Source organism: Rhinoderma darwinii, chromosome 1 (genome assembly GCF_050947455.1).
Source record: "Rhinoderma darwinii isolate aRhiDar2 chromosome 1, aRhiDar2.hap1, whole genome shotgun sequence".
NCBI classification, from domain to species: Eukaryota; Metazoa; Chordata; class Amphibia; order Anura; family Rhinodermatidae; genus Rhinoderma; species Rhinoderma darwinii.
This window is the reverse complement of record NC_134687.1, coordinates 131,462,527-131,489,840: the sequence shown is the minus strand read 5'-3', so window position 1 is coordinate 131,489,840 and position 27,314 is coordinate 131,462,527. Positions and strand designations below refer to the sequence as shown.

The 27,314-nt window shown below is 41.8% G+C and overlaps 1 protein-coding gene across 1 annotated transcript in view; it reads left to right on the top strand.

Moving 5' to 3' along the window:
- Positions 1 to 23,311, top strand: part of REELD1 (reeler domain containing 1) — a 119,405-nt gene extending 96,094 nt beyond the window's left edge. Inside the window, exons 5-7 of the mRNA XM_075848072.1 lie at positions 407 to 704; positions 10,441 to 10,504; positions 21,808 to 23,311. Coding sequence (XP_075704187.1) covers positions 407 to 704; positions 10,441 to 10,504; positions 21,808 to 22,407 — 962 coding nt within the window. The 3' untranslated portion in view covers positions 22,408 to 23,311. The remainder of the gene's footprint in view (positions 1 to 406; positions 705 to 10,440; positions 10,505 to 21,807) is intronic.
- The last annotated feature ends 4,003 nt before the right edge of the window (positions 23,312 to 27,314 follow it).

The following is a 27,314-nucleotide window of genomic DNA, read 5'->3' as shown; positions in this document are numbered from 1 at the left end:
TGCCAGGACGTTTCTTCGAATATTCAGCGGCCCGAGACGATGTCTGTTCAGTCTTCCGTTGCTCCGGTTAAGGACCTGCGGGAGGAAGTGACGTCACAGCATGATCTCGAGAGATCACGCTGTGCTGTGTATTAAGCTGGGCTGGAATGAAGAGAAGTGTATAACGCTGATTGGTCAGCGTTATACACTTTTCTATACAACGCCCACTTGGTGAATAGAAAAAAAACGCACAGCTGGGCATTTAGAAAAAATTTGCATAAATAGAAAAAATACACATAAGGATTAAGGAGCATGGTCAAGTCTTGATTAGTAAAGTTCTAGTTGACATAAAATACATAACTAAATGAACAGAATTTCTGAGATATGTATAGAAATTAGTTTTAATTTATCACTGTTCTCTTAACAGACCCAAAGGATTTCATTACTTCGGCTGGTACAGACAAGATATCCTTAGTTAGCGTTATCAAAACCAAGCCGCCAGAACTTCCGATCAACACAGAGAAAATTAAACATGTCTTTCCTAATGTCACATTTATTATCAAAACTTCTCCACAGTATGTGACCAGTAGCACTAGGAGTGTTCTTCGTCATGTACAAGCAGAGCTATCTCTTCAATATCATGTATCAACTGCCCAGACTGTCACATTACAGAACATCAAGTCCCAGCATCAGAACTTAACATCAAATCACAGCATAAACAGCAGGTATGGTAAATATTACTTTGTTCTGTGTAAAAAAAAAAGCCTCTAATTTAAGAAAACTGATTTGACACAAAATGTAAATTTTACAATGTTCTTACTACCATTGGAGTTTTTGTTGGAAATCTTTATTAGCAGTTCCGTCAGATTTGAAAGAAAAAAATAGTGCAGCATGTAGCACTAATTTTAACTATGGAAACCCCAACGGAAGTGGCACAGAGCTGTGGCTTCTCTAATGTTGTGCAGCCATGGTGCATATGTGAACAAAGCCTAGGATCAACAATTCTTCTAAATAGTTTTCAGATTTATAGCCTCAAAGATCAATGCAATAATCAAGTGGAAAAAAGTTACCATAATAAGTTTACTAAGTAATGGCAGGCAACAACAGTAGAAATAGTGTCCTATGCCATCTCTAAATAGTATAAACCACCATTAGAAAGTGAGTTTAGTTCCTTACAGGTTAAATAACCCTTATAGAACATTAGACATTGTTCACATCTGCGTCAGGGCTACGGTAATGCTTACGTCAAAACGACGGAACCCTTGCACAACTGAGACAAACGGAAACCATTTGCACCCGATTCGTCACAATTGAAATCAATGGTGATGCAAATCTAAACCTATGGTTTTCGTTTGTTTCAGTCAGGGTTCCGTTCATGGGTTCCCCTGACGGAAAGCTCCAATAGAGTGCCTGAACAGAGCCCTGACACAGATGTGAACGAAGCCTTAGATATACAATTCTTGTAATGTGAACGTTAAGGTGCACTTACTTAGTGAATTATAAAAAAAATTATTCTTAAATACTTTATTCCTGATCATTCATTGTACTTTGATATAAGCTTATTCTTAAAGGAAATCTGTTAGAAAAGTGCAACAGAGCACAAACAGTCTTGTGTGTAGTCTGATCCTGCATTAATGTATTACGACACTCCCTCTGTCCTCTTTTCTACTATGTTTAGGTTAGTAAGAGGAGGCAAAAGGGGATAATCCGGGAAGAAGGGCTGTGTGCTCTTTGGATGCAGCCAAGGCCTTCGACAGTATAGAATGGTATTACTTGTGGCAGGTATTAAAATGTATGGGATTCGATGAGAGGTTTATTGCATCTGTTCGACTTCTGTATGATGCTCCAGTGGCATGTGTGAGAGTCAATGGGACTTTGACTGAGGTGTTCACGCTGGACAGGGGCACACGGCAGGGATGCCCCCTGTCTCCCCTGCTCTTTGCCTTAGAGCATTTGGCAGCATGCATTAGAATACATCCGGGGATAGTGGGGTTTCGCCGAGGAGTACTGGAAGAAAGGATAGCCATTTATGCAGACGAAATTCTCTTATTTCTGGGAAATACAGGACAAACATTGGAAAATGTATTAGACAATTTGGTACATACTCCGGTTTATCCATCAATTGGACAAAATCAGAACTGCTACCGTTAGATGAACCCTTGATAAATTTAGATAGTGAACATATACCGTCAAAGTGTGCTACTGTTCTTAAATAATTTGGCATGAAGATATTGACAGTTCTGACTGATTATGAAGGTCTCAATTTAGACCCTCTGATAGTTCGATTCAGAAGCAAACTGGAGGCCTGGTGTGGTTTACCATTGTCTATAGTGGGCCGCACAAATCTCGTAAAGATGGTGTGAATGCCTCAGTTATTCTACTTCCTCCACAATTCACCGATATGTTTACCCCAACATTTTTTTATCACAGTTAGTAGACTGTTCGGAGATCTTATATGGAGACGAAGTCATGTACGCATCAAACTAGACACCTTGCAAAGAAGTAAGACAGAAGGAGGGTTGGTGGTCCCTAATCCTGGGATTTATTATTTAGCGATGTATCTGCAGCATCTTAGGCTGGGGGTTCGATAACCTAGAGTCCTTTCAGGACATATTGAAAAGCATCTTGAAATGCGACAATTTATTTGCGGTTCTTGAGACCAACAAGTTTAAGACACACTCTAGAAGACTTCCCACTTTGTATCAAATACATAGAGTGTCGGAGAAGGTGAAAAACCTTTTAGACATAACAGGGTATACTCAGGTTACCCCCCTTTGGGACAACCCCGGGTTACCGGAGGTTGCTAGTCTTGAGGGTTTTGGTAGATGGAAATATAAGGGTATTAGATGGATAGCTCAATTATATAAAGAAGGGGATTTGAAACAATTCTCTGATTTACAATCTGAATATGCCCTAACAAACACTTCCTTTTTTGAGTATTTACAGTTGAGACAGGCCTTAGAGATAGAAGTGCACATAGGAGACACCTTTGTATATACTACTAACTCTGTTGTTACTATTGTGGGTTCTGCAGAGAAATCTAAGGGGATTATCTCCATACTGTATCTATACTTGCTGATATAATTGCAAGATATATTCCAATACCCCTTTAGCCATTAAGCAAAATGGGAGAGGGATCTTGGTCCCATTAAAGATGGGCAATGGCAGGATATTATAGGATATACACCCAGGCTATCGCTTAGTGAGGCACATAGGATGTCACACTTCTACCTTATAAATGGGAAGACACCTAGGTTCCTATTTGACATTGGCCTGAGAGACTCTCCCACTTGCAATAGATGTAAGGTAAACAGTGCTGATCTTATACATATGATGTGGTCATGTCCCGAACTCACACACTTTTGAACGGAGGTGGTTGAGGTTATTAATTCGGTCAGAACCGATAAAAACAAGGGGACATATATGAAAACACAGAAAAAGGCCATACTTGCAAATGGACACAGCCAGGTCAGAAAATGCTGATGAAGGAGTGAGCAGGTGCTTTAAATAATAATAGCCACTCCCACTGGTCTTGAGGGGAGTGGTGTGTGGTGCATGGGATGTGTAGTAAGAAATAATAAATGAATAGTGTGTGTGTGCAAGTGTAATACTATGAGTGAAATATAGGGGGCAGTAATGAGTAAAGTGCCTCAATAGAAATAAAATGGATAATGGGGTGCAAGTGTGTGAAACATGGAGGGATAGTGTGTACGTCATGAGGCACAACGTGTATAGCCAGGTAGAAGCCTATTTGTGACGCCTTGATAGTTCATAGAGCGGGCTACCCTGCTTGCTATGCCAAACAACAACACACCATGCTCTCCCAGCATCAAAGACCCAGCTGTGTCCAAGAGAAGCGAATATATGTAGTAATGAAAAATACCTGGGGTATTAGTAATCATTTTGGCCAAAAGGACGCAAGCTCGCAATCCACGACAAGGATCCCCAGACTTGCGAGTCCCTAACTCCTTAGATGGAACAGAACGTTCCTGATGTACAAACAGAACCGATAAAAACAAGGGGACATATATGAAAACACAGAAAAAGGCCATACTTGCAAATGGACACAGCCAGGTCAGAAAATGCTGATGAAGGAGTGAGCAGGTGCTTTAAATAATAATAGCCACTCCCACTGGTCTTGAGGGGAGTGGTGTGTGGTGCATGGGATGTGTAGTAAGAAATAATAAATGAATAGTGTGTGTGTGCAAGTGTAATACTATGAGTGAAATATAGGGGGCAGTAATGAGTAAAGTGCCTCAATAGAAATAAAATGGATAATGGGGTGCAAGTGTGTGAAACATGGAGGGATAGTGTGTACGTCATGAGGCACAACGTGTATAGCCAGGTAGAAGCCTATTTGTGACGCCTTGATAGTTCATAGAGCGGGCTACCCTGCTTGCTATGCCAAACAACAACACACCATGCTCTCCCAGCATCAAAGACCCAGCTGTGTCCAAGAGAAGCGAATATATGTAGTAATGAAAAATACCTGGGGTATTAGTAATCATTTTGGCCAAAAGGACGCAAGCTCGCAATCCACGACAAGGATCCCCAGACTTGCGAGTCCCTAACTCCTTAGATGGAACAGAACGTTCCTGATGTACAAACAGAACCGATAAAAACAAGGGGACATATATGAAAACACAGAAAAAGGCCATACTTGCAAATGGACACAGCCAGGTCAGAAAATGCTGATGAAGGAGTGAGCAGGTGCTTTAAATAATAATAGCCACTCCCACTGGTCTTGAGGGGAGTGGTGTGTGGTGCATGGGATGTGTAGTAAGAAATAATAAATGAATAGTGTGTGTGTGCAAGTGTAATACTATGAGTGAAATATAGGGGGCAGTAATGAGTAAAGTGCCTCAATAGAAATAAAATGGATAATGGGGTGCAAGTGTGTGAAACATGGAGGGATAGTGTGTACGTCATGAGGCACAAAGTGTATAGCCAGGTAGAAGCCTATTTGTGACGCCTTGATAGTTCATAGAGCGGGCTACCCTGCTTGCTATGCCAAACAACAACACACCATGCTCTCCCAGCATCAAAGACCCAGCTGTGTCCAAGAGAAGCGAATATATGTAGTAATGAAAAATACCTGGGGTATTAGTAATCATTTTGGCCAAAAGGACGCAAGCTCGCAATCCACGACAAGGATCCCCAGACTTGCGAGTCCCTAACTCCTTAGATGGAACAGAACGTTCCTGATGTACAAACAGAACCGATAAAAACAAGGGGACATATATGAAAACACAGAAAAAGGCCATACTTGCAAATGGACACAGCCAGGTCAGAAAATGCTGATGAAGGAGTGAGCAGGTGCTTTAAATAATAATAGCCACTCCCACTGGTCTTGAGGGGAGTGGTGTGTGGTGCATGGGATGTGTAGTAAGAAATAATAAATGAATAGTGTGTGTGTGCAAGTGTAATACTATGAGTGAAATATAGGGGGCAGTAATGAGTAAAGTGCCTCAATAGAAATAAAATGGATAATGGGGTGCAAGTGTGTGAAACATGGAGGGATAGTGTGTACGTCATGAGGCACAACGTGTATAGCCAGGTAGAAGCCTATTTGTGACGCCTTGATAGTTCATAGAGCGGGCTACCCTGCTTGCTATGCCAAACAACAACACACCATGCTCTCCCAGCATCAAAGACCCAGCTGTGTCCAAGAGAAGCGAATATATGTAGTAATGAAAAATACCTGGGGTATTAGTAATCATTTTGGCCAAAAGGACGCAAGCTCGCAATCCACGACAAGGATCCCCAGACTTGCGAGTCCCTAACTCCTTAGATGGAACAGAACGTTCCTGATGTACAAACAGAACCGATAAAAACAAGGGGACATATATGAAAACACAGAAAAAGGCCATACTTGCAAATGGACACAGCCAGGTCAGAAAATGCTGATGAAGGAGTGAGCAGGTGCTTTAAATAATAATAGCCACTCCCACTGGTCTTGAGGGGAGTGGTGTGTGGTGCATGGGATGTGTAGTAAGAAATAATAAATGAATAGTGTGTGTGTGCAAGTGTAATACTATGAGTGAAATATAGGGGGCAGTAATGAGTAAAGTGCCTCAATAGAAATAAAATGGATAATGGGGTGCAAGTGTGTGAAACATGGAGGGATAGTGTGTACGTCATGAGGCACAACGTGTATAGCCAGGTAGAAGCCTATTTGTGACGCCTTGATAGTTCATAGAGCGGGCTACCCTGCTTGCTATGCCAAACAACAACACACCATGCTCTCCCAGCATCAAAGACCCAGCTGTGTCCAAGAGAAGCGAATATATGTAGTAATGAAAAATACCTGGGGTATTAGTAATCATTTTGGCCAAAAGGACGCAAGCTCGCAATCCACGACAAGGATCCCCAGACTTGCGAGTCCCTAACTCCTTAGATGGAACAGAACGTTCCTGATGTACAAACAGAACCGATAAAAACAAGGGGACATATATGAAAACACAGAAAAAGGCCATACTTGCAAATGGACACAGCCAGGTCAGAAAATGCTGATGAAGGAGTGAGCAGGTGCTTTAAATAATAATAGCCACTCCCACTGGTCTTGAGGGGAGTGGTGTGTGGTGCATGGGATGTGTAGTAAGAAATAATAAATGAATAGTGTGTGTGTGCAAGTGTAATACTATGAGTGAAATATAGGGGGCAGTAATGAGTAAAGTGCCTCAATAGAAATAAAATGGATAATGGGGTGCAAGTGTGTGAAACATGGAGGGATAGTGTGTACGTCATGAGGCACAAAGTGTTATTAATTCGGTGTATGATGTCAATATTATACTGTTGCCATATATCTGTATACTGGGATATGTAGATGACTTGCCTGGATCTGAGGTATTTAAAATGGCCATAGATCGTATGTTATAGATGGCAAGGACACTGACTGCTCAAAAATGGCTGCAAAAGTTGCCCCCCAACACGTAGGGAGTTCGAAGATAAAAATAAATTGGCTCATTAGCATGGAAAATCCTGTATACCTGAAATGGGGCTCTATGAACAAATTTGAAGAAATGTGGACTTTGTGGATAGACGGCTCGGGTCTAGCTTCTTCAGCTCTGGTTCGAGATAGAGTCCTACATAATGGTCCTGTACAGCTGTAGAGTGTTTATCGGTTAATCTACCTGTATGCTGTTGCCAGCCTTCTTGTTTCTTGATATTATTATGGATGAGGATGATGACTGTTTTTACCCAAATGACTACGTAAGATAATGTATATTTTCGGAATAGGTAGAACTTGTTCCAGGTGTACCAAGAGGGAAGGGGGGGTTGGGGTAGGGTTTCAAGGGGAATGTGTTAGGTGTGCTTTGCACAATTTTTGTATTTTCTGTACTTGAGTACTTGTGTTTTGTAAAACAACTTTTAATCAAAAATGTTAATAAAAATGTACTTGATTTAAAAAAAGGGAGTGTAGTATCAGAAGATTGCAGGATCAGACTAGACACAGTGGGGCAGATTTACTAATGTGTTTGCGCCTAGAATATGTGGTAAAACACGCCAAAATTTGGAATATTTCTAAGCGTATTAAGTCACATCAAGATTTAAACCTATTTAAGGGCGGATTTACATGAACGTGATATACGTCAATGCAACGCGCATGATTTTCACGTGCCTCGCACGGACCTATATATTAGTCTATGGGGCCGTGCAGACAGTCCGTGATTTTTACGCAGCGGGTGTCCGCTGCGTAAAACTCACAACATGTCCTATATTTCTGCGTTTCAATGGGTGCGTGAAAATCACGCACACCACATGGAAGCACTTCCGTGGGACGCGCGTGATTCGCGCAACAGCAGTAAAAAGTATGAATGAAAACAGAAAAGCACCACGTGCTTTTCTGTTTACAAACATAGAAACAGAGTGTTAAAATGATGGCGGCTGCGCGAAAATCACGCAGCCGCGCATCATATGGTGATGACACACGGAGCTGTTAAGTGCCTTTTGCGCGTGCAAAACGGCGCATTTTTGGCGCGCGCAAAACGCACACGCTCGTATAAATCCACCCTAAAAAGCAAGTGCACCTAGAAAAGGGGGCAGCGCTTAGCAAAAATGGGGCTAGGCTTAACCCCTTCCCGATATTTGACGTATCCATACGTCAAAGTCGGGTAGGGGGAAGTATGGAACGGGCTCACGGAGTGAACCCGCTCCATACGATGCGGGTGTCGGCTGTTTGTTACAGCCGACACTTCAGAGTAATGAGCGGCATCGCGCTCAAGCGCGATCCCGCTAGTTTAACTCGTTAAATGGCGCGGTCAAACGCGACCGCAGCATTTCAATTGTTAGAAAGAGGGGGGCGACACCCTCTAACAGCTCATCACGCCCCCCGCAACGCAATCGCGGGGGGGGCGATGGTTGCCATGGCTGCCTGGGGGCCTAATGAAGGCCCCCAGGTCCGCCAACTTTGTGCACCTGTCAAGCCCTGCCTCCGGCAAGACTTAATAGAAGCCTGTCAGAATCACGATATACTGCAATACATTAGTATTGCGGTATATCGTGCAAGCAATCTAACAATCGCTGGTTGAAGTCCCCTAGGGGGACTAATAAAAAAAGTTAAAAAATTAGTTAAATAAAGTTGTTTTTTTTTATTAGAAAAAAAATGTAAAAGTAAAAAAAAAAAAAAAACACCTTTTCCCGCTAGAGCATAGTAAAAAAATAAACATAATTGGTATCGCCGCGTCCGTAAAAGTCTGAACTATTACAATATATCATTATTTTATCCGCACGGCGAATGCCGTAAAAAAAAAAAAATTTAAACACCAGAATCTCTATTTTTTGGTCACCTCATCATCGACAAAAAATGAAATAAAAAGTGATCAAAACGGCACATGTACACCAAAATGGTATTATTAAAAACTAAAGCTTATCCCGCAAAAAATAAGCCCTCATACCACTTAATCGACGGAAAAATAAAAAAGTTATGGCTCTCGGAATTTGGTGACACAAAATAAATTTCCTTTTTTACACTTAGGTTTTTAACTTGTAAAAGTAGTAAAATATAGAAAAAAACATGTATATTTGGTATCGCTGTAATCGTATTGACCCACAGAATAAAGTTAAGATGTTGTTTTAATTGCACAGAGAATTCCGTAAAAACGCGCAAAAAAGCATGGAGGAATCGCTGTTTTTTTTTCATTTTCTACCCCACAAATAATTTTTTTCCCATTTCCTAGTACATTATATGGCACAATAAATGATGCTGCAAAAAACTACAACTCGTCCCGCAAAAATCAAGCCCTCATAGGACTATATCGACGGAAAAATAAAGAAGCTATGGCTTTTGGAATGTGGGGAGGAAAAAACGAAAATGAAAATCTGAAAAAGGGCTTGCGGTGGGAAGGGGTTAAAATGTACCGACGTGAACAAAAATTGCACAAGACGTAAACTAAGACAACCAGGAGGTGGCATAAGGAGGAGAAATGTGTCTAGCATGTCTAGCAGTATGCACCAAACTTATCATACTGCGTGAGCCACTGTGGCGCATCTTCTAACTGCCTAGTCTAAATTTACGCAATCTAAATCTTAGGCAGTATTAGTAAATCTTAAAAGTGTTTGTATAATTGTATAATCCATATTTTTAATATTTAAAAAGTTACAGCACTTAATAGTTTTTAAAGTATTGAAGTAATTACAAATTGGTTTCAAATGTGAACATAGCCTTTCATTTTTTTTACCATCTAGTGAATGTTATTTCATATTATTTAAGGGGTAAATAAAGCTCAACCACTTAATTTCTGTTCAGCTTTTTCCGGAAAGCTGATATGGAGGAGTACGGGCTCACAAACTTTCTATTGAGCCCATACACCGCTACATTGATTTCCGGAAAAAGCCAAACAGAAATGAAGCGGCTGAGCGCTCACATGAGCCCTTCTGCCACTTCATTTTAGCGATTGGTGGGGGTCTCAGTGCTCGGACCCCCACCAATCAAAACTTCTGACATGTCACTATGACATGTCAGAAGTTTGTTGAACGTTTAGTTACCCTTTAAGGATAGTATAGGGTACAAAATATATTTAGTGCAGCTGCATACCCTTCGAACGATGCTACATCCTATTGTGTTCACTTTGCTTGTTATACACAGTTTAGAATGCTTTAGTTGTTTTTGTAATCACATTTGGTGAAAATGAGGTCTTGTAGTGATATTGTATGTTTTGTTCTATACTTTGTTCTACACTTTTTTTCCTTCCTTTTGTAGTGGGTATATATTTTATTTTTTACAGTAGTTTTGTCTACATATGCCCACATTTTTCTTAATGCAGGGACATTCTCACATCACTGTCTCTCACAACAAATTTGGGTGAAATTATTTTTTACATTGTGATTGATTTTAGAAAGTTATTTTGGGAACACTGATGTCATAAATATTGGCTTCAATAGGAAAGTATTTTTTCATTTCTGAATATTCAAACCAATAGCAATATACAGGTATGTCATATTTTATATTCTGTTCTGTAGGACTCAACAGTTACGTCATAGAAGACTTACAACTCCTTGCAGTACATGTGGGAAAAAAAGCAAGGTAGGTAACTGATAAAGCATTATTTCTACAATAAAGGTATATAAAATAATAGAATAGCATTATAATCCCCAAGAAGAATCCATCCTGAAGCCTATATTGGAGTGTGACCCTGAAGAACCTTCATGAGATACCAGTTAGTTTGTTCAATTTGCGTTTTACGTTTTTGTCTCATATCAGATGAGGGACTATTGATAAGAGGTGACCAGGATTCGAAAAATTTCAGTAAGGGTATTCAACCAGTCCATTTTAAAAATAAATTTTTATTTTGGCTTGAATTAGGAATAATGGAGGGATTGTTGGGCTTAGCAATGTTGCAGTATGCTATTTTTAACAGCATCTGCCCAGAAACATAGGAACTTCCTAGCCTGTTTAGACAAACGATCCCCTGCAGAGTTCCAAATATTAAATAAAACCCATTCCGCAGTAAGGGTAAGCGGTAAATTATAGGTAGTGCTTAGATAAATGCGCCCTTCCTCCCATAAAATCCTTGATTTTGACAGTCCCAAAGGTTATGAAAAATGTTAATACTGGGAGACCACAATTAGCACACACATACGATGAACCTGGAGATATTTTAGATTGTATATAAAGGGCTAATATACGCTCTGTGGAATATCATCAAGGCCATATTTTGATAGCTGCTCACCGGAACGGTCTTCTGCAATCTAAAAATGTAAACATCTACCACTTCCAGACCAGGAATATCCCATGACCACTCAACAGGACCTGTCCTCTGTTCAGGTTTTGACCACATTCACTCATTGTAAAATGTTTAGCCAGTGTGGCCTACCTAGCACTACGGTTTTGTCTATCCCTGATGAAGCCGGTAACACGGTGATACGTGTGGGGTCTTCTCATCCACATAGAGCCATAGACAACAAATTATTTTGATTGTCATTGTGAGATCCTACATTTTATACCAATACACTTTGTTGCTATTGCATTGCTACTTTCACCTACTATGCTTTCATACATGTATATAATGTGGGTACTCCTATATTTTCTACATCCTTTGTGACCTATGCTTTGCTATTTACTTTCTCTATGTGTGTTTCGCCCTGTAGCCCACTTAGGAGTTAGGACTTGGGTCCTATACAGGTTTGTGAATGTTTTATGGATTTTATTTGTTGTCTATGTTTTTTGTATATTTTTTATTTTATATTAAAGAGACTTTAATGTCTTGAGGGGTGCAGTATAGTACACGTGATGTTTTTTGTTAGTTCTCATTGTCTTTAGCTTACACATTGACTGGCACTCCTCTTTATGTGTATATATATATATATATATATATATATATATATATATATATATAAAACGAAAATTTACTCACTGAAATTTTTATTTTCTGGAGTCCGTAGGCAGCACAACACATATGGGTTTTAGTCCCCTAGGTACAATCAAGCAGAGACAGGTTAATTAGCAATAAGCAATTAAGGACTTCCCCTTTAAGTATGTACCGGAAACCGGGCCCCAGCATATTTTTACGAAGCAATAGTCATAAGTCCTGCCAGGGGGGGGGGGAGCTTGTGCTGCCTACGGACTCTAGGAAATAAACATTTCGGTGAGTAAATTTTCGTTTTCCTGATCGTCCTTGGCAGCACAACACATATGGGACTTGCCAAGCAATAGCTATATGGTCGGGATAGCAGACGCCATTTCAAGCACTCTTTTGCAAAATGGAGAACCCTCTGATGCCAGTGAGTCGAGCCTGTAGTGCTTGACAAAGGTTGATGCGGATGACCATATAGCTGCTCTGCAGATTTGAACCAGGGGGATATGCCCAACTTCTGCCCATGGGGTAGCTGTAGAGCGTGTGGAATGTGCCCTGATCTGCAGAGGAGATTGAAGGTCACTGAGATTATAGCATTTTTCAATAGTTGATCTAATCCACATTGCTAGGGTGGCTTTACTTGCCTTTTGTCCCTTATTAGGACTGGCATGTTGAAGGAACAGATTTTCTGATTTCCTAAAAGCCTTTGTCCTTTGAATATAGGTGAGAACTGCTCTTCTCACGTCCAGTGTATGCCAATTTTCCTGATCTTCACCTTGGGGATGAGGGAAAAGAACTGTCAATAACATCTCTTCATTTATATTCCTAAAAGGTGGGAACTTTAGGCAAGAACCCAGGCATGGTACACAGTAGAAGACAACATCCTAAGTCCCTCAAATATGGTTCTTTGAAGGAAAGGGCCTGCAGCTCGCGTATGCGCCTGGCCGACATGATTGCCACCAGGAAGAAGGCCTTGAAGGAGGGAAATCTGATGGATGACTCTTGCATGGGTTCAAACGGTGGCTTTGTTAGAGCCAACACCACTATTGAAAAGGTCCCAGGAAGGAGAGGGTACCTGAGAGACTGGACTAAGGTTTCTTAAAGCCTTGAAGAAGGTCTTCACCAACTGCTGGTTGGAGAAATGATTTTGCAATTGGGCATTAATTTTTATGTGAACTGCACCTTAAGGGTATTTTGCTTCAAACCTTTATTGAAGCCCTCCTGAAGAAATTGTAGGATAGTATTCAGAGAGACTACATTTGCGGAATTTTTAGAGCACCAGGAGGTAAACAGGGTCCAAACTCTGTTGTATACTTTGACCGTTGAAGGTCGTCTAGCTGACAGCAAGGTATTAATAACTTCTGATGAAAGTCCTATTTCTGTCAGGTTCTCCCGGTCAGTCCCCAGGCCGTGAGATGTAGACTGTGAGGGTTCGGGTGATACACCCCTTTCTGGGACAGGAGGTCCGGTGATACTGGTAGTTTCAGGAACCTGCCCTTTGAGAGAGACACAATGCTATCGAGAACCAGGCCCTGCGGGGCCAAAATGGCAGGATTGCAATAGCTTCTGCTTTCTCGTCCCAAACTTTTTTCAATACTCTGGGTATTAAGGGGAGGGGAGGAAAAATGTAAATTAATTTTCCTCCCCAACTGACAGACAGGCCATCTAATGCTACTGCATGGCGGGTGTGGTACAGAGAACAGAAGCTGAGGACTTTGTTCTTCTCTTCTGATGCCATCACATCCACGTCTGTCATTCCCCATGTGACAGCTAAGCTGCTGAAAACCTGGGGGTTGAGACTCCACTCCACTGGATGGAGGATATTGCGGCTGAGGAAGTCTGCAGTGTGGTTCAAGGAGCCCTTGATGTGAACTGCTGAAATTCCCAATGAATGTTGTTCTGCCCAACTCAAAAGTTGTCTGCACTCGGTTGACATTGAGGCACTCCTCGTTCCTCCCTGTTTGTTTACATAGAACACAGTTGCAAGGTTGTCTGACTGGATCAGGATTTGGGTATTTCTCAGATGGGATTGAAAGGACATTAGCGACAATCTCACTGCTCTGAGTTCCTTCATTTTGGAGGATAGTGACATTTCCCTCTAACTCCATCTGTTCTGAACCCATAGGTGCTCTACATGGGCACCCCAGCCCCAGGTGGAGGCATCCGTTGTGAGGACTTTCTGTGGTAGGGGAACCAGAGACTTGCCGGACCGGAGAGTGTCCGGGATTAACCACCAGCTGTGGTCTTGAAGGGTGAAGTTGTAGACTTTGAAGAGGGCGTCGAGATTTCTGACATTTTTGTCCTAGGCTCTGAGGATGTCGAGCTGTAATGATCTCATGTGGGCTTTGGCCCAGGGGACCGCATCTATGGATGAGGTCATTAAACCTAGGATTTTAATAGCTCCTCGAACCAATATATTCGGATGGCAAATAAGGCGTTCTATTGAACCCCAGATTGCAGCAATCCCCTCTGGAGACAATTTGACTGTTATCGACTGGGAATTCACCATGAACCCTAAAAATTTCAGATTCTGTGATGGTGAGAGCTGTGACTTTCTAAAATTCACCAGGAACCCCTGAAAGTGAAGAAACTCCAATGTGGTTTGGAGATGTTCTTGTAGAAGGGACTCTGATGATGCTTTTATTAGCCAGTCATCCAAGTAAGGGACCACACATTTCCATTTCAGCCTCAGTGCTGCTGTTAGGACCACCACGATTTTCGTGAACACATGGGGTGCCGATGAAATCCTGAAGGGTAGGCAGGTAAATTGGAAGTGCTGTACTCCGCCTTGCGTCTGGACCGCCAATCGGAGGAACCTTTTGTGCTTGGCCAGAATCGGGACATGCTAGTATGTGATTGTTGCCAGCACATCGTTCCTTTCCAGAAGGTTCATCACTGACCGGATAGTCTCCATCTTGAAGGTTTTCCTCACCAGATATTGATTGAGGAAAGTCAGGTCTATTACCAGCCTCCAACTGCCATCTGATTTGGGCACAGGGAACACTCTGGAGTAAACTCCTTGCCCTTTTTCTGAGACTGGGACATCTTCCAGGGCTGCTTTCTAGTGATAGACCTGCAGAAGCTGATGGACTATTGGGTTGTGATGCCTGTTGAGGAAAAAGTGGTCTGGGGGGACAGTACTGAACTCAAAAGAGTATCCTCTCCTGATGGTTGGCGTCACTCAGTCGTCGGATTATGTCACCGACCACCGAGAGGAGAATCTCTGAAGCCTTGCTCCTACTTGTAGGATTGGCTGGGCGTCATAAACAGTTTGGATTTTGAGCAGGGTTTTTCTTCCGAAAGGAGGATGGGTTTTCCCGCTTAGTTTTAAACGTGTGCTGACGGTCTGGAAACCTTCTTTTGAACTTCGGGGATTTTCTTCTCTGATCCCGAAAGTAATGTCTGGTATCCTTCCTTTTAGGTTCAGGAAACCTAGCCCTTTTGCCTTCCCCCTAAGGAATTCAAAATATCCGTTAATTTGGGACCAAACAGAGATTCTGGCTGAAAAGGGAGGCTACAAAAATTATTTTTGGAGAGATTATCCCCAGACCATAACTTAAGCCACTGAGCCCTTCTGTCCGCATTCGATAGGGACAAAGCCCTGGATGTATACTTGATGTTATCCAGCTGGGAGTCAGAGGAACTCTGAAGCGGACTTCATTACTGGGAGGGACTGGAGAATTTCTGCCCTTGGGACTCCATCTTCTAGATCCCTTGACAGGTGGCTTAGCCAGACCTGGAGTGCTCTGGCCACCGGTACTGAAGACAAGGAGGCTTTGCACGAGCCCACTGCTGAAGTATACACCTTCTTCAGAAGGGAATCTGCCTTGCGATCCATGGGGTCTTCAGCAGGGCTCATTCATCGGGTGGAAAAACGGCTTTCTTTGCCAATTTAACCACTGGCAAGTCCAGTTTTGGAATATTCTCCCAATCTTTTGAGCCAGTTTTATCCAGTCTGTAGAGGTTTTTGAACCGAGAGCCCAGTTCTGATTTCCTCTCAGGCTTATCCCAATGCCGTTTCATCCATTCCGTTAGGACAGGATGGCTGGGAAAAATTTTCCCCTTGGTAATGGAAAAATAAAACAGTCTGTCCTTTTTAGACTTATGCTAAACCTCCTTCCCCATCTCCAATGTATCCTTCACCGCTCTGAGGAGATCATGGAGCTTATCCTTACTCAGGATGTAACATTCCTCGTGGTCGTCATAGTCTGGGGAGTCAGAGACCACCTCTGAATCTGAACCTCCTGCAGAGGAGGAATCCTCCTGGTATTGAGGAGTTGGAGAGGGAGAGCGCCTGGCCCTCTTAGCGTGGTTTGATGATTTTACATCCTCAAAAACTACAGACAGCTGTTGTTTAAACCATTGCATAATGACACAATGTCATGAGGCAAAGGCTGGAGGCATTCCCTGCAAAGCCTGTGCCTGGATTTGTGGGTCCTTTTCCTACCTTCTCTTCTGGCAGACATCTAGAGAAGAGACAAAAAGAAATGCATGGTAGGAAAATGTGCATAGCCATCAGCATCAAGACATATCAGGACACATCAATGTAAACAGCCTTACTGCCCCTTAGTAGCTGCACTGCTACATATCCTCCCCCTCTGATCACAACCATAGGTGGGATCACTTGACTACAACCCCCGGGGTCAAAGATCCTGCATTGGGGGTACTATCTCACATAAACCATATGATATGCCATCTAATTGGAGGCACTGTCCTACATCAGATATTTTACTCGTGTCTGCCATTCCTTTATCAATTTGTGTACTTTCCACTAGGAGAGGGCCACAAGACACTTTCTCTGCAATATCAAATACTTTACAACATTTCAATTCATGTTTATGAGATACAGTTTCTTCAACCACGTCAAGTGTTACATTACCAGAGGTTTCAACCAATTGCTCCTGCAGTGATAAAGAGGAGAATACATCCCGGTCATGTGACTCCGTGTGATACACCAGATCCATTTTGTACTCTGACAACTCAATAGGATCAAGATAAACTTCAGAGACGGATGTGTATACATTACCACTATGTTCTTCACTGCAAATCATATAGATCTGCAGCAAACTCTCAAAGGTAAAAATCAGTTCTCGCAGTAACTGTGGGACACATTTTGTTCCTTTCTGTTGAACACACCTCAAAATCACATCTTCCCGTTTTGTTTTTTAATTCAACATTAACAGCATGGGAATAATTTACATCCTACATATTTGACTCAGCTCACTACAATCTGCCTGACTCGCTCGGAGCCCTGGAACCTGAGCGTCATAACATATACACCCATTGGATGTGGTACGCAATGTATTATCAGCTACAACACCACTTTAAGTAGCTTTACTCCCTTCCATCTTGGAGTCTAAAACATGTGTCTCAGCATTTACATGCTCAGACTGGCTAGCCAGAGAGCATTTCCTATGACACTGTTCAGACACTTCAGGTTTAAGATTATTAGACCAAAGAGTGGTCATCTCCACAGCAGTGTTAGGGCCCTGCTCCTGCTTAGTGGCAGAACACGACTTGTTGCCTTTAGCAACCTTTTTTACCTCCCATGCGATGTCAGTGACAGAAGCATAGACTATAGAAACATCCACTGAACACGGCTGGAAGTCTAACTCCTTAGCTTCCCTCATCTCCTTGGAATGAGTGAGCGTTACATCAGTCTCCTTTTCTACAGGATAAGAATGACCTCTAGGGGGCAATATTTCTAAAGGTGCTGCAATCACATCTATTGCAGCATGCACATTTTCATCACAATCATTGGGTATGGCAGGGCTGTACTCCAGGTTACCATCAGCAATCCCAACCTCTAGGGAAATCTCAGATACACCTGGTTTATTACATTGTACGTCTGTGTCCAAGGACACAGTCACCACCGCTTATACCTCACTGGTTCTATTTAATAGCTCCCTCTCTGCTGTAAAATGGCTTCTCGGCATCTCCGGTATCAACCTCTATGAGAGAACTCTCAGTTTTACTTGGGGTCACCCCTACAGCTTGCATTTTGTCAAATTCACCCACTCCTTCAGTAAAACTTATTTGATCATAGTCATTCGCAGATGCACAAAGCCGCTGGTTTCCAGTAGCAACCACATTAGTTTCACACAAAACTGACATGGCAACATTATTCTCTGGGTTGTCATTAGTAACAGTACACACAGCGCATGTTACATTCTCAACTACGGCCTCAAGGGGCGCACTTGAGCTAGTCTCCCCGTGTACCCCTGAGGACGCTACTTGCTAGCGAAACATGTCGGGGGGGCTTCTAATTTTATTTTAATACCTACCATCGACCGGACCTACTATCTACCTAGCCAATTTAACAATCTAATTTGCTGCACCTAGGAATACGTTCTTTACCAATACCTATTGTATGCCTGTATCTTACAGGCAAACTACCTTCCGTCCGGTCCTAGGTAGTGAGAATTTTAAAATGTGTTTATGTGGTCTGTCTTGCTATATGTAGCTAATAAAGTTTATCTCAATCATTTTTGGTAGTTGGGAAATTGGGCTTTTCGCCTGTTGGCGATCCTCCTTTCTTTTCCTGTTAGTCTCCCCGTCTGTCTCGGCTGCTGTTTCTTTACTAGCCTGTTCACACGCTGTATTCACCTGTTCAGACTTTGTGACCCGTTCATGTGTTACAGACATGTTAAGCGCAAAACTGGACATTTTGTTAGTGTCATCACATACTGTAGTGTTTCATTTGCTACAGACATTATTACAGGAAACACATTTTTATCATCAGACACAGTTTTTATAGCTGCATGTCCCTCTTTAGAATTAGTAGCAGCATACTCTGAAGAAAGCTTCTCTCAGGAATATCCATAATGGTTATTTGGGATACTGTCTTTCACCCACAACTGCCAAAAATGAGAAAAGTCCCTGCCAAGCACAAATTCCACATTAAGTCCCTTACATTTTATGAGTTTGTGCTGTACAGTCACAAAATCAGTCTCAAAAGTAAGAAGAACAGTCTCACCACTCTCAGGATTCTTCTTGACGAATAGCAATATCTCTGGAAGCACCCTCGACACCGCCTGGGTAGGATCCAAGTTACCAAGTAGTGGGACTCCACCCACCACCAACTCCAAGGTCTTGATCTGCCATTCCTCTGGCCTCTTGACCAATGGACAACCAAGTGCACATTTCTCCGCTTGATGTCAATTCCCGCACAGCTCCTTCGGCTGAGCAACAGCCACCTGCTGTTGAACTTTGTTGCCCCTAGCAACTGCATCATGGCGCCACAGACCAATTGACTTTTTAACACTTCGCCACTCAGCAGCAGGACATCCGACCATACAGCAATTCGCTCTAAGACATCTCCAGCCTGGCTCCGATTGGTTGCCCTTAGCAATGGTACTCACAGTTTGTATCTTTGGCATCCAAGCTCTTTGCTCTTGCTTGCAAACCTTAGGAGTCACCGACATCAAGGCACCTCATGTTGTGGAGCACCCACCATGTGCAGAGGTCCGTTTATCCAGCAACATCTGCAGTTGTGCACGCACAGCCTCTCTCTCTGCTTCAAACTAGACACTTTGGGTATGACCATTTTGTTTAGCAAGATCTTCCTGCCGCTGTATCTCCCACATTTGTTTGACAAATTCCTCCATAAGACCCATTGCAACGGTCTCCGAACTTTCACAACTCAGCATAAATATCCTCTCTCCTCAGAGACAGTCACTTCACAAAATCCAGCTTCTGGCCTTTTAACCCCTTAAGGACACGGCCAATTTTAGCCTTGAGGACAGAGCAATTTTTTTTACATTTCCCTCTTTGCATCCCGACGCTCATAACGCTTTTATTTTTTGTACGACGTAGTTGTATGAGACTTTGTTTTTTGCGGGACGAGTTGTACTTTATGTACGTACCATTTTTTGGTACAAATACATTATCGTTTAATTTCTATAAATTTTTAATTAGATTAAAATGCAGAAAAAAAGCAGTTGCGCAGCAGCTTTAATATTTTTTTTTTTACACCATACACCGATCATCATAAATAATGTTATACATTTGTTGTACTGGTTGTTACGGTCGTGGCAATACCAAATATGTCTATATTATTTCATGTTTTGGGACTTATATTTTAAAAAGTTGATTTATTATAAAAAATGTGTGTTTCTGTGTATTTTATTTACTTTTTATTTATTTATTTACCATTATTTTTTTTTTACATTCATTTAACTTTTTTTTTTAATCCCATAAAGGGATTTATCATTTTGATTTTTATTTTGTAACTGTAATGTACTGGCATAGATCTATATGCCAGTACATTAGCCTGTTACTGATCGTACACAGGCAGTTGTTAGGGCATACCTCAGTATGCCCTAACAACAGGAAATATGTTCAGACAGCCCTGGGGTCCTTCACTGGACCCTGGGCTGTCTGCCCATACGAGTTGTGGGCTTTGATCGCGTCACAGTTATTTTCTGTGACGCGATCAATGTGCAGTCCCCTCTCCTTGAACGCCGCGATCAGCTGTCATCGCGGCGTTCAAAGGGTTAACAGCGGAGAGAAGATGTTTCTCTCCTCTCCGCTGTCAGAGCGGGGCCGTGGCTGTGTATTACAGCCGTTGCCCCGCTCTCGATCGCACACACAGAGACGGCAGGGACGGCTGTCACACAGGACGAGTATGCTCGTCCTAATGCGCGAAGTGCTCGCCGCTCAGGACGAGCATACTCGTCCTGTGTCGGCAACCAGTTAAATTCCAGGTGCCATTTTTGTGCCCAAAGCAATTCTCCACCATATGTGGCGACTTGGGGTAAGTTAGCTCACAGGATCGCCATCTCCAGGGTAAGATGGTTGGCACACTTAAGAATTTTCACTCCAACACAGTGGATTTGGTACGAAACTGGCCGCAACCAGCTTTATTGTCTTCATACATGAAAAGCAGTTTTACAGAACAGTTCATAAATAAACCCTAGGCTTCCAGCCTCTAACTAAACATACAGCTTCCCTAGCCATCAGGGTGAAAGGCCTTCTGCCCAGCACCTCACAACAAACGTATGTTCTTACCAGAACCTCTGTCTCCCACAGGCTGGCAATACCTGTATTCCTCAGACTGGGAGCATTGTGTGAATGGGCCCAAATCCTGCACCTCAGTAGCTGCACTGCTACAATATATATAAAAAAATAATATATATATATATATATATATATATACACATATATATATATATATATATATATATATATATATATACACACACATTTATGTATATATATTTTTTTAATTTCCTTATAGTGGTCCCCTTTGTCTCTCTTTTGCAATACTATAAAATCTCGTCTCATAGGGCATGATATACATGTTGCCAACATCAAAAAGTCTACTGCAGGTATCTACTGAACTCTGTTGTAGATTAAATTCCTTCTTCACTGGCAGAAAGTATAAAAAGATGTACAAAGTCTATTACTTGGTATATAATTCAGAGCACATTCTAATACTAGTAAACTATAGTAAGCACTATTGACTAACCTATGTTTCTTCTTGTAAATGTTAAATGCTGCTTCCATAGTTGTTGGCCAACGGCTGTCATAGTCCTCCAATTAGAGATGAATAAATGTAACATTACTCTTAGAATTCTTTACACATATTTACACATTCAAAACTGTTTTTTATCTGGGTTTAACAATTGTTTCACACTCATGGAGAAAAGTAACCAGGCTATATTTTGTGGCTTTCTTGGTGAGAAATAATTCTTCATTCAGTAATTGTAGATTGGACGAATGAGTATAGAAAATGCAAATGAGACATTTCTCAAGAACTATGGTGCTACGTAAAGCTCCTGGGCCCCAATGCTAAAAATTTGTGTGTTATTTATAATACTGGTGTCTTCTTTTGTGGCAGAGGAGCCCTTTGGCCTCCTCAGGTACCAGGGCCTAGGTGTAACTGCTAACTTTGCACCTGTTTTAGCTATACCACTACTGAACAATATTTGATTGTTATATCTTTGTTAGCAATTGTTCTTGTCACTATGTTTTAAATGCTATAATAAGAAAAAAAATGACTGTCTCAAAAAATTTCAAACTTTATTTCCAGGTGGTTTCTCAGGGACTAAAATTGACTTCACCAAGACCAACATTGCCTCCTGCTTACTTTGCTCAGTATACTATTCAACTATTACAAACCCGAGAAATTATGAAAAAGTCCATAAATTTCAGCTTACAGGATTTACAGATTCGACTTTCATCTCCTCCTACCACACAATATAAAGTGCTCAAGGCCACCAAAGAGCTTTCTGCAAACTTTTTACAACAGCCAGATTTTCCAGCTCTTGAAAGAAACACACAGATCGGTACTTCTTCATGGGTCACCAAGTCTATTCAGGAGTTTGGTGTCCCACCTAATGAGAGAGAAAATAAAGGTGGGGGGATGCAGCTTGCCATGACACAACTAGGCATCCTATTAGGCTGCTCTGCAGTTCTTGGGATGGCACTTGCTGCTCTTCTGCGGTGCGTCCATGCCCAGTACTGCCATAGGAGGACAGAAGTTTCCTTCAGTGAACCAGACAACAATGTTATTACACTGAATGAGAATGGAGAAATGATGCATTTCAAGAAATTTAGAGAGAACAGTTTTGTGCTGGTCCAAGCAGAATATAACTGGATCACTCCAGCTGTTAGTGGAAAATCACAGTAACGGTCACCAACACATACTGTATAGAAAAATGCAAGCCCACGAGGCAGATTTTGGTCGGTGTATTGTCTAGTGTTTTGAGCACAAACCCTGTTTTCAGGGAAAGTACATAGTAACATAGTGCGTGCATATTCAGGGGAGCTGTACTATAAGACTATTAGTGTGGGATACTGACAGATGTGGCGAAACAAATCCACCATGGATTTTGCTACAAATCTGCATCAAACTGCGCATGTATTACATGCAGATTTTGTTGTGGATTTTTTGCGGATTTGACACTTTGCAGTGAAATGGTGAAATCCATGCTGAAAATCTAAGGCATTTCTGTGACACACAGATTTTTGAACATACCCTTAAAGAGTACCTATTTTTAGATACAGAAAAGAAAAATGTCACAGTCACTGTACAGGCAAATTCCCTCTTCTTCTATGGTTATAAATGTAAATTTTCTGCTTCCATGTGTGCTAAGTAATCAGGTTCTTCCTGCTCTGAGCAAATCAAATATCTTCCCTGCGCTGCTTCCTATACCATTTCACCCTTAGGCTTTATTTAGACGAACGAGTGTAGACGGACGATTTTCACATCCGTTTTCACGGATCCCTCATACACTTGAGTCTATTGAGGGATCTGTGAAAGCCGCCGAAAATAGGACATGTTCTATTTTTTCTCGGGCCCTATACACTGTCCGTTAAAGCAACGACAGTGTAAACAGCCCCGTCCTTCCCCCTGTACCCTGTCTTCTTATAGACAGATTTTTGGGCAACAAGAAGGTTTAAAACATTTACAGAGAGATTGCAGGGAGGGAAAGAGGAGCTACAGGCCACTGGAAGACGAGCAAGATGTCACTTTCCCCTACTTAGATAAATGGTAAAGTTTCATGTATTCACATGTACTACTGATTTATGAAGAAAAAAAAACTATAATGAAAAGTACAATTTAATAAAAAATAATCATAACGTGGTCTTGAATCTTTATTTGTGCTGGGTAGAAAATATACAGATTTTGCATAAAATACAGGATGCATATTTTCAGAAAATGCGTGAAAAACGTTATTTTCATAAATGTAGAATTGAGCTTTCCTTTATATTTTGGATGCCTAGATACAGTATTATGAATTATATGCACTGCACCTTAGTATTGTATGCATGTGTGTCATATTTATTTTCCTAGAGTAAACCTTAAACCTGACAACATTTGTTATATTTGTAAGTATATAACATAAGTAAATAACCTTAGAACCCAGTTTCTGTTTGTCTCTTAAATGTTGAATTGAAAATAAATGTATTTTATATTCATGGATAGTGGTATATTTATTTATTTATTTGCCTGACCAGACCACGTGACATCCATGTCTATGTAATATCACCTTCAGTAACTGTTGACAGTTCAGACTGAAGACACTTGACAGGAGTATTGAAAGTGTCAAAAAAGTATTGATTGGAATAATAATAATAAAATCACAGAAGGAAAGTGTCATTAGATAACACTATTATACAAAAAAAGTAGAAAAATAAATGTCATCTTATGAGACCAAACATGACTTTTCATCAGGTGCAAATGGATAGAGATTCTATGCATCCATTCACACCTGATAAGAGGACATGTTTAATTCTAACAGCAAGAAAACTCTGTCGTATTACCTCAGGTCAGTTCAATACTTTTATTGTTACAATTTTCACATGTTTTCTGACAGAGCTCTAGAGAACAATACAGACTGAATATGTATCCGTGAGTCTTATAAGTGACAAATAAGAGCAAAATATGTATTTTATCTCTTAGGTAAAAACGTTGCAGTTTTTGCATATAAAAACTATCACTAGATCATCATCTTATCTTAATCCGTGCATATCGTTCTATTGTACTTCTAACAGCAATATTTACTGTATGCAATAACTGGAGGCATCTGAAGACAATCGCAGCTCACCTTAACACAGGCTCGCTGAGAGCACCATTGGGATACATATGAAAGAATATTCACAAAAAGGAGGATTAACCTCTTCAGCGCTCCGCACCATTTTCGTGGCACATCTCTGATCAAAAAGCAAATCAAAGCTATATTCTTCATCAACATAAGGGTATGTTCACACGCTTACTAAAAAACATCTGAAAATACGGAGCTGTTTTCAAGGGAAAACAGCTCCTGATTTTCAGCCGATTTTTTTTATCAACTGGCATTTTTTGTGCCGTTTTTTTACGGCCGTTTTTGGAGCTGTTTTTCTATAGAGTCAATGAAAAACGGCTCCAAGAACGTCTCAAGAAGTGACAGGTACTTCTTTTTCGCGGCCATTTTTTTAGGTGGTCGTTTTTCAAAACAGCCGCGTAAAAAAATGGCCCGTCGAAACAGAACGCCGATTTTCCCATTGAAATCAATGGGCAGATGTTTGGAGGCGTTCTGCTTCCGATTGTTTGGCCCTTCTTCGGCCGTTTACAGCTTGAAAAACGTCCGAAAATAAGCCGTTTGAACATACCCAAAATGTTATGACAAAACATGAGCTGAGCTGGGAGCTCCCCTTGTTCTAGTGCTATGTGCCCAGTTTTCTTCCTCATGTAGTGAGTCAGCCTGTTCTAATACTGACCTCTACTTCCTCATGTAGTTAAAGGGGCTTTTCAGTTTATAAAAACTATTTTCATGTACCCTATTAGAGAATTCTGAATTAATACAGAGGTGTCCCATGTTCATGATCCTTATCTCTTGGCCAGAGTGGAGAGTGGTTACAAAGAGTGTCATGCATTACACAAATAATCCATTGATTTAAATGGCCACTATGTAATATTTAATTTCCCCTGTGGTGGCGCTGCATGGAAAAGGAACACTTAGGCCCTATTCACACGGCTGGGCTATAACAGGGATAGTTAGCTGTGGGACGGCTGTGTATTTAACAGCCGTCACATGGCCACAGTAAAAACAATAGACCCCAAATGGGGCTATTCACACGGCCGATTTTTTTGACGGCCCGGTTTTTTTATGGCACCCCCCATAGATGGCACCCCCTGTAGATAGTGCCACTGTAGCTCCCTGTAGGAGTGGAATCCCTCCGGCCATGGATTCCGCTCCTAGATGGAACACCTGACGTCTTTGTCCATATATGGACAGTGACATCAAGGGGAACTCCTGAAGCGAATTCCCCGGCCAGAGCATTGCCGGCATTTTGGCTGGGAATTCCGCTGCAGGAGAAGCCCCTGATGTCACTATCCATATATGGACAGTGATATCAGCGGCTCCTCTTGAAGCAGAATCACCGGCTAGAGCGTTGCCGATGCTCTGGCTGGGAAATCCACTCCAGGAGAAGCACCGGACATCACTATATATACATATGGACAGTGACATCAGGGGCTCCTCTTGAAGCGGAATCCCCAGCTAGAGTGTTGCCTACGCTCTGGTCGGTGATTCCGCTCCGAGAGGGAGCCCCTGATGTCTCTGTCCTTATATGGACAGTGACATCAGGGGCAGCTCCTGAAGCGGAATCCCTGGCAAGAGCGTCGCCGATGCTCTGGCTGGGGATTCAGCTCTTAGAGAGAGCCCCTGACGTCACTGTCCATATATGAACAGAGACGTCAGGGGCTCCCTTTAGGAGAGGAATCCCCAGCCAGAGGGATTCCACTCCTACAGGGAGCTACAGTGGCGCTATCTACAGGGGGGTGCCATCTACGTGGGGGTGCCATTTATGGGAGGTGCTACCTACAAGGGGGCTTTGTGGCACATCCTACAGGGGGCTGTGTGGCACTATCTACAAGGGGGCTGTGTGGCACTACCTACAAGGGGCACTGTGGCACTATCTACAATGAGCATCAACATCTGTGATTGCTGTCAGAATTGTCGACAAATCAGCCAAAGCTGCAGTACACGGTTCAATGGTTGTGAGGACATGGTAGCAAGTAAAAAATAGCAGAGAAAAAGCCAGAAACGAATGCAAAGAAGCGGAGGTATCAGACAAAGCTCTGTATACTCTAAAAGCAAGAGAAACTGGTGACTGGGCGATCATGTGACCTTCCTGTGGGTGATTTTAGTGGGTGGGGACCAAAAAAATTGACAAATGAAATTCATCCGATTTTAAAAAAGGATGCAAAATGGGTCACAATCAGCCGTTAAAAAAACAGACCAAAGCAGCCGTTTTTATCGGCCGACACAGGACCCTGTCGTGTGAATAGAGCCTTACTGACAGATTTCCACACAGATCACAGCTGTTCGCTGGGGGTGTGATCAGACTATTGTCAAGGGAGCTTTCTAACAAGTAAGGATGGTCCAAACCAGACAATGCTTTAAGGCCACATGCACTAGATGCGTATTGCATTCGGATTTGCCACGCAGATTTTTCTGTGGCAAGTCTGCAGCGTCGTACAGTACCAGCAAAGTAAGCGAGATATCAAGTAATCTCATCTACACATTGTGAAATTGATTTCAGTGCAGATTTTAAAATCCGCAGCATGTCAATTCATCTTACATTTCAGTCCCGGAATTGTACCTGACAAGTTTATGAATATTGCACCAATATCTGCAGCATATAAATCTCACCTGTTTCTGCATTAAAATTTAAAATTCACATCTTAAAAAGCATTCAAATACGCAATATTAGGCGTAGATTTTACCTGTGGAAAGACCTGCATTTATCTGCCGTTTTAATGGGAATTTTCTGCCTCAAATTCTGCAATGTGTGCATGTAGCCTTAAGCTTCTAAAGCCATTTTAGCTGACATGGAGCCATTCTTTTGACATAGCGTCACAATGGCTTCACAGAAATGCATGGTCCCTGCTGTCTCCCCTTCGCAAATTCTCATCTCTCTATAGCTTCTCCTGTAAATGATTAACACTAAATCCAGTGCTGTGTTTGATCTATGACAAACTGGGAGTAAAAAGCTAAGCATATCATTGAAGGCATTACATCTTTACAGTAAAACCATAGAGCACCAGAT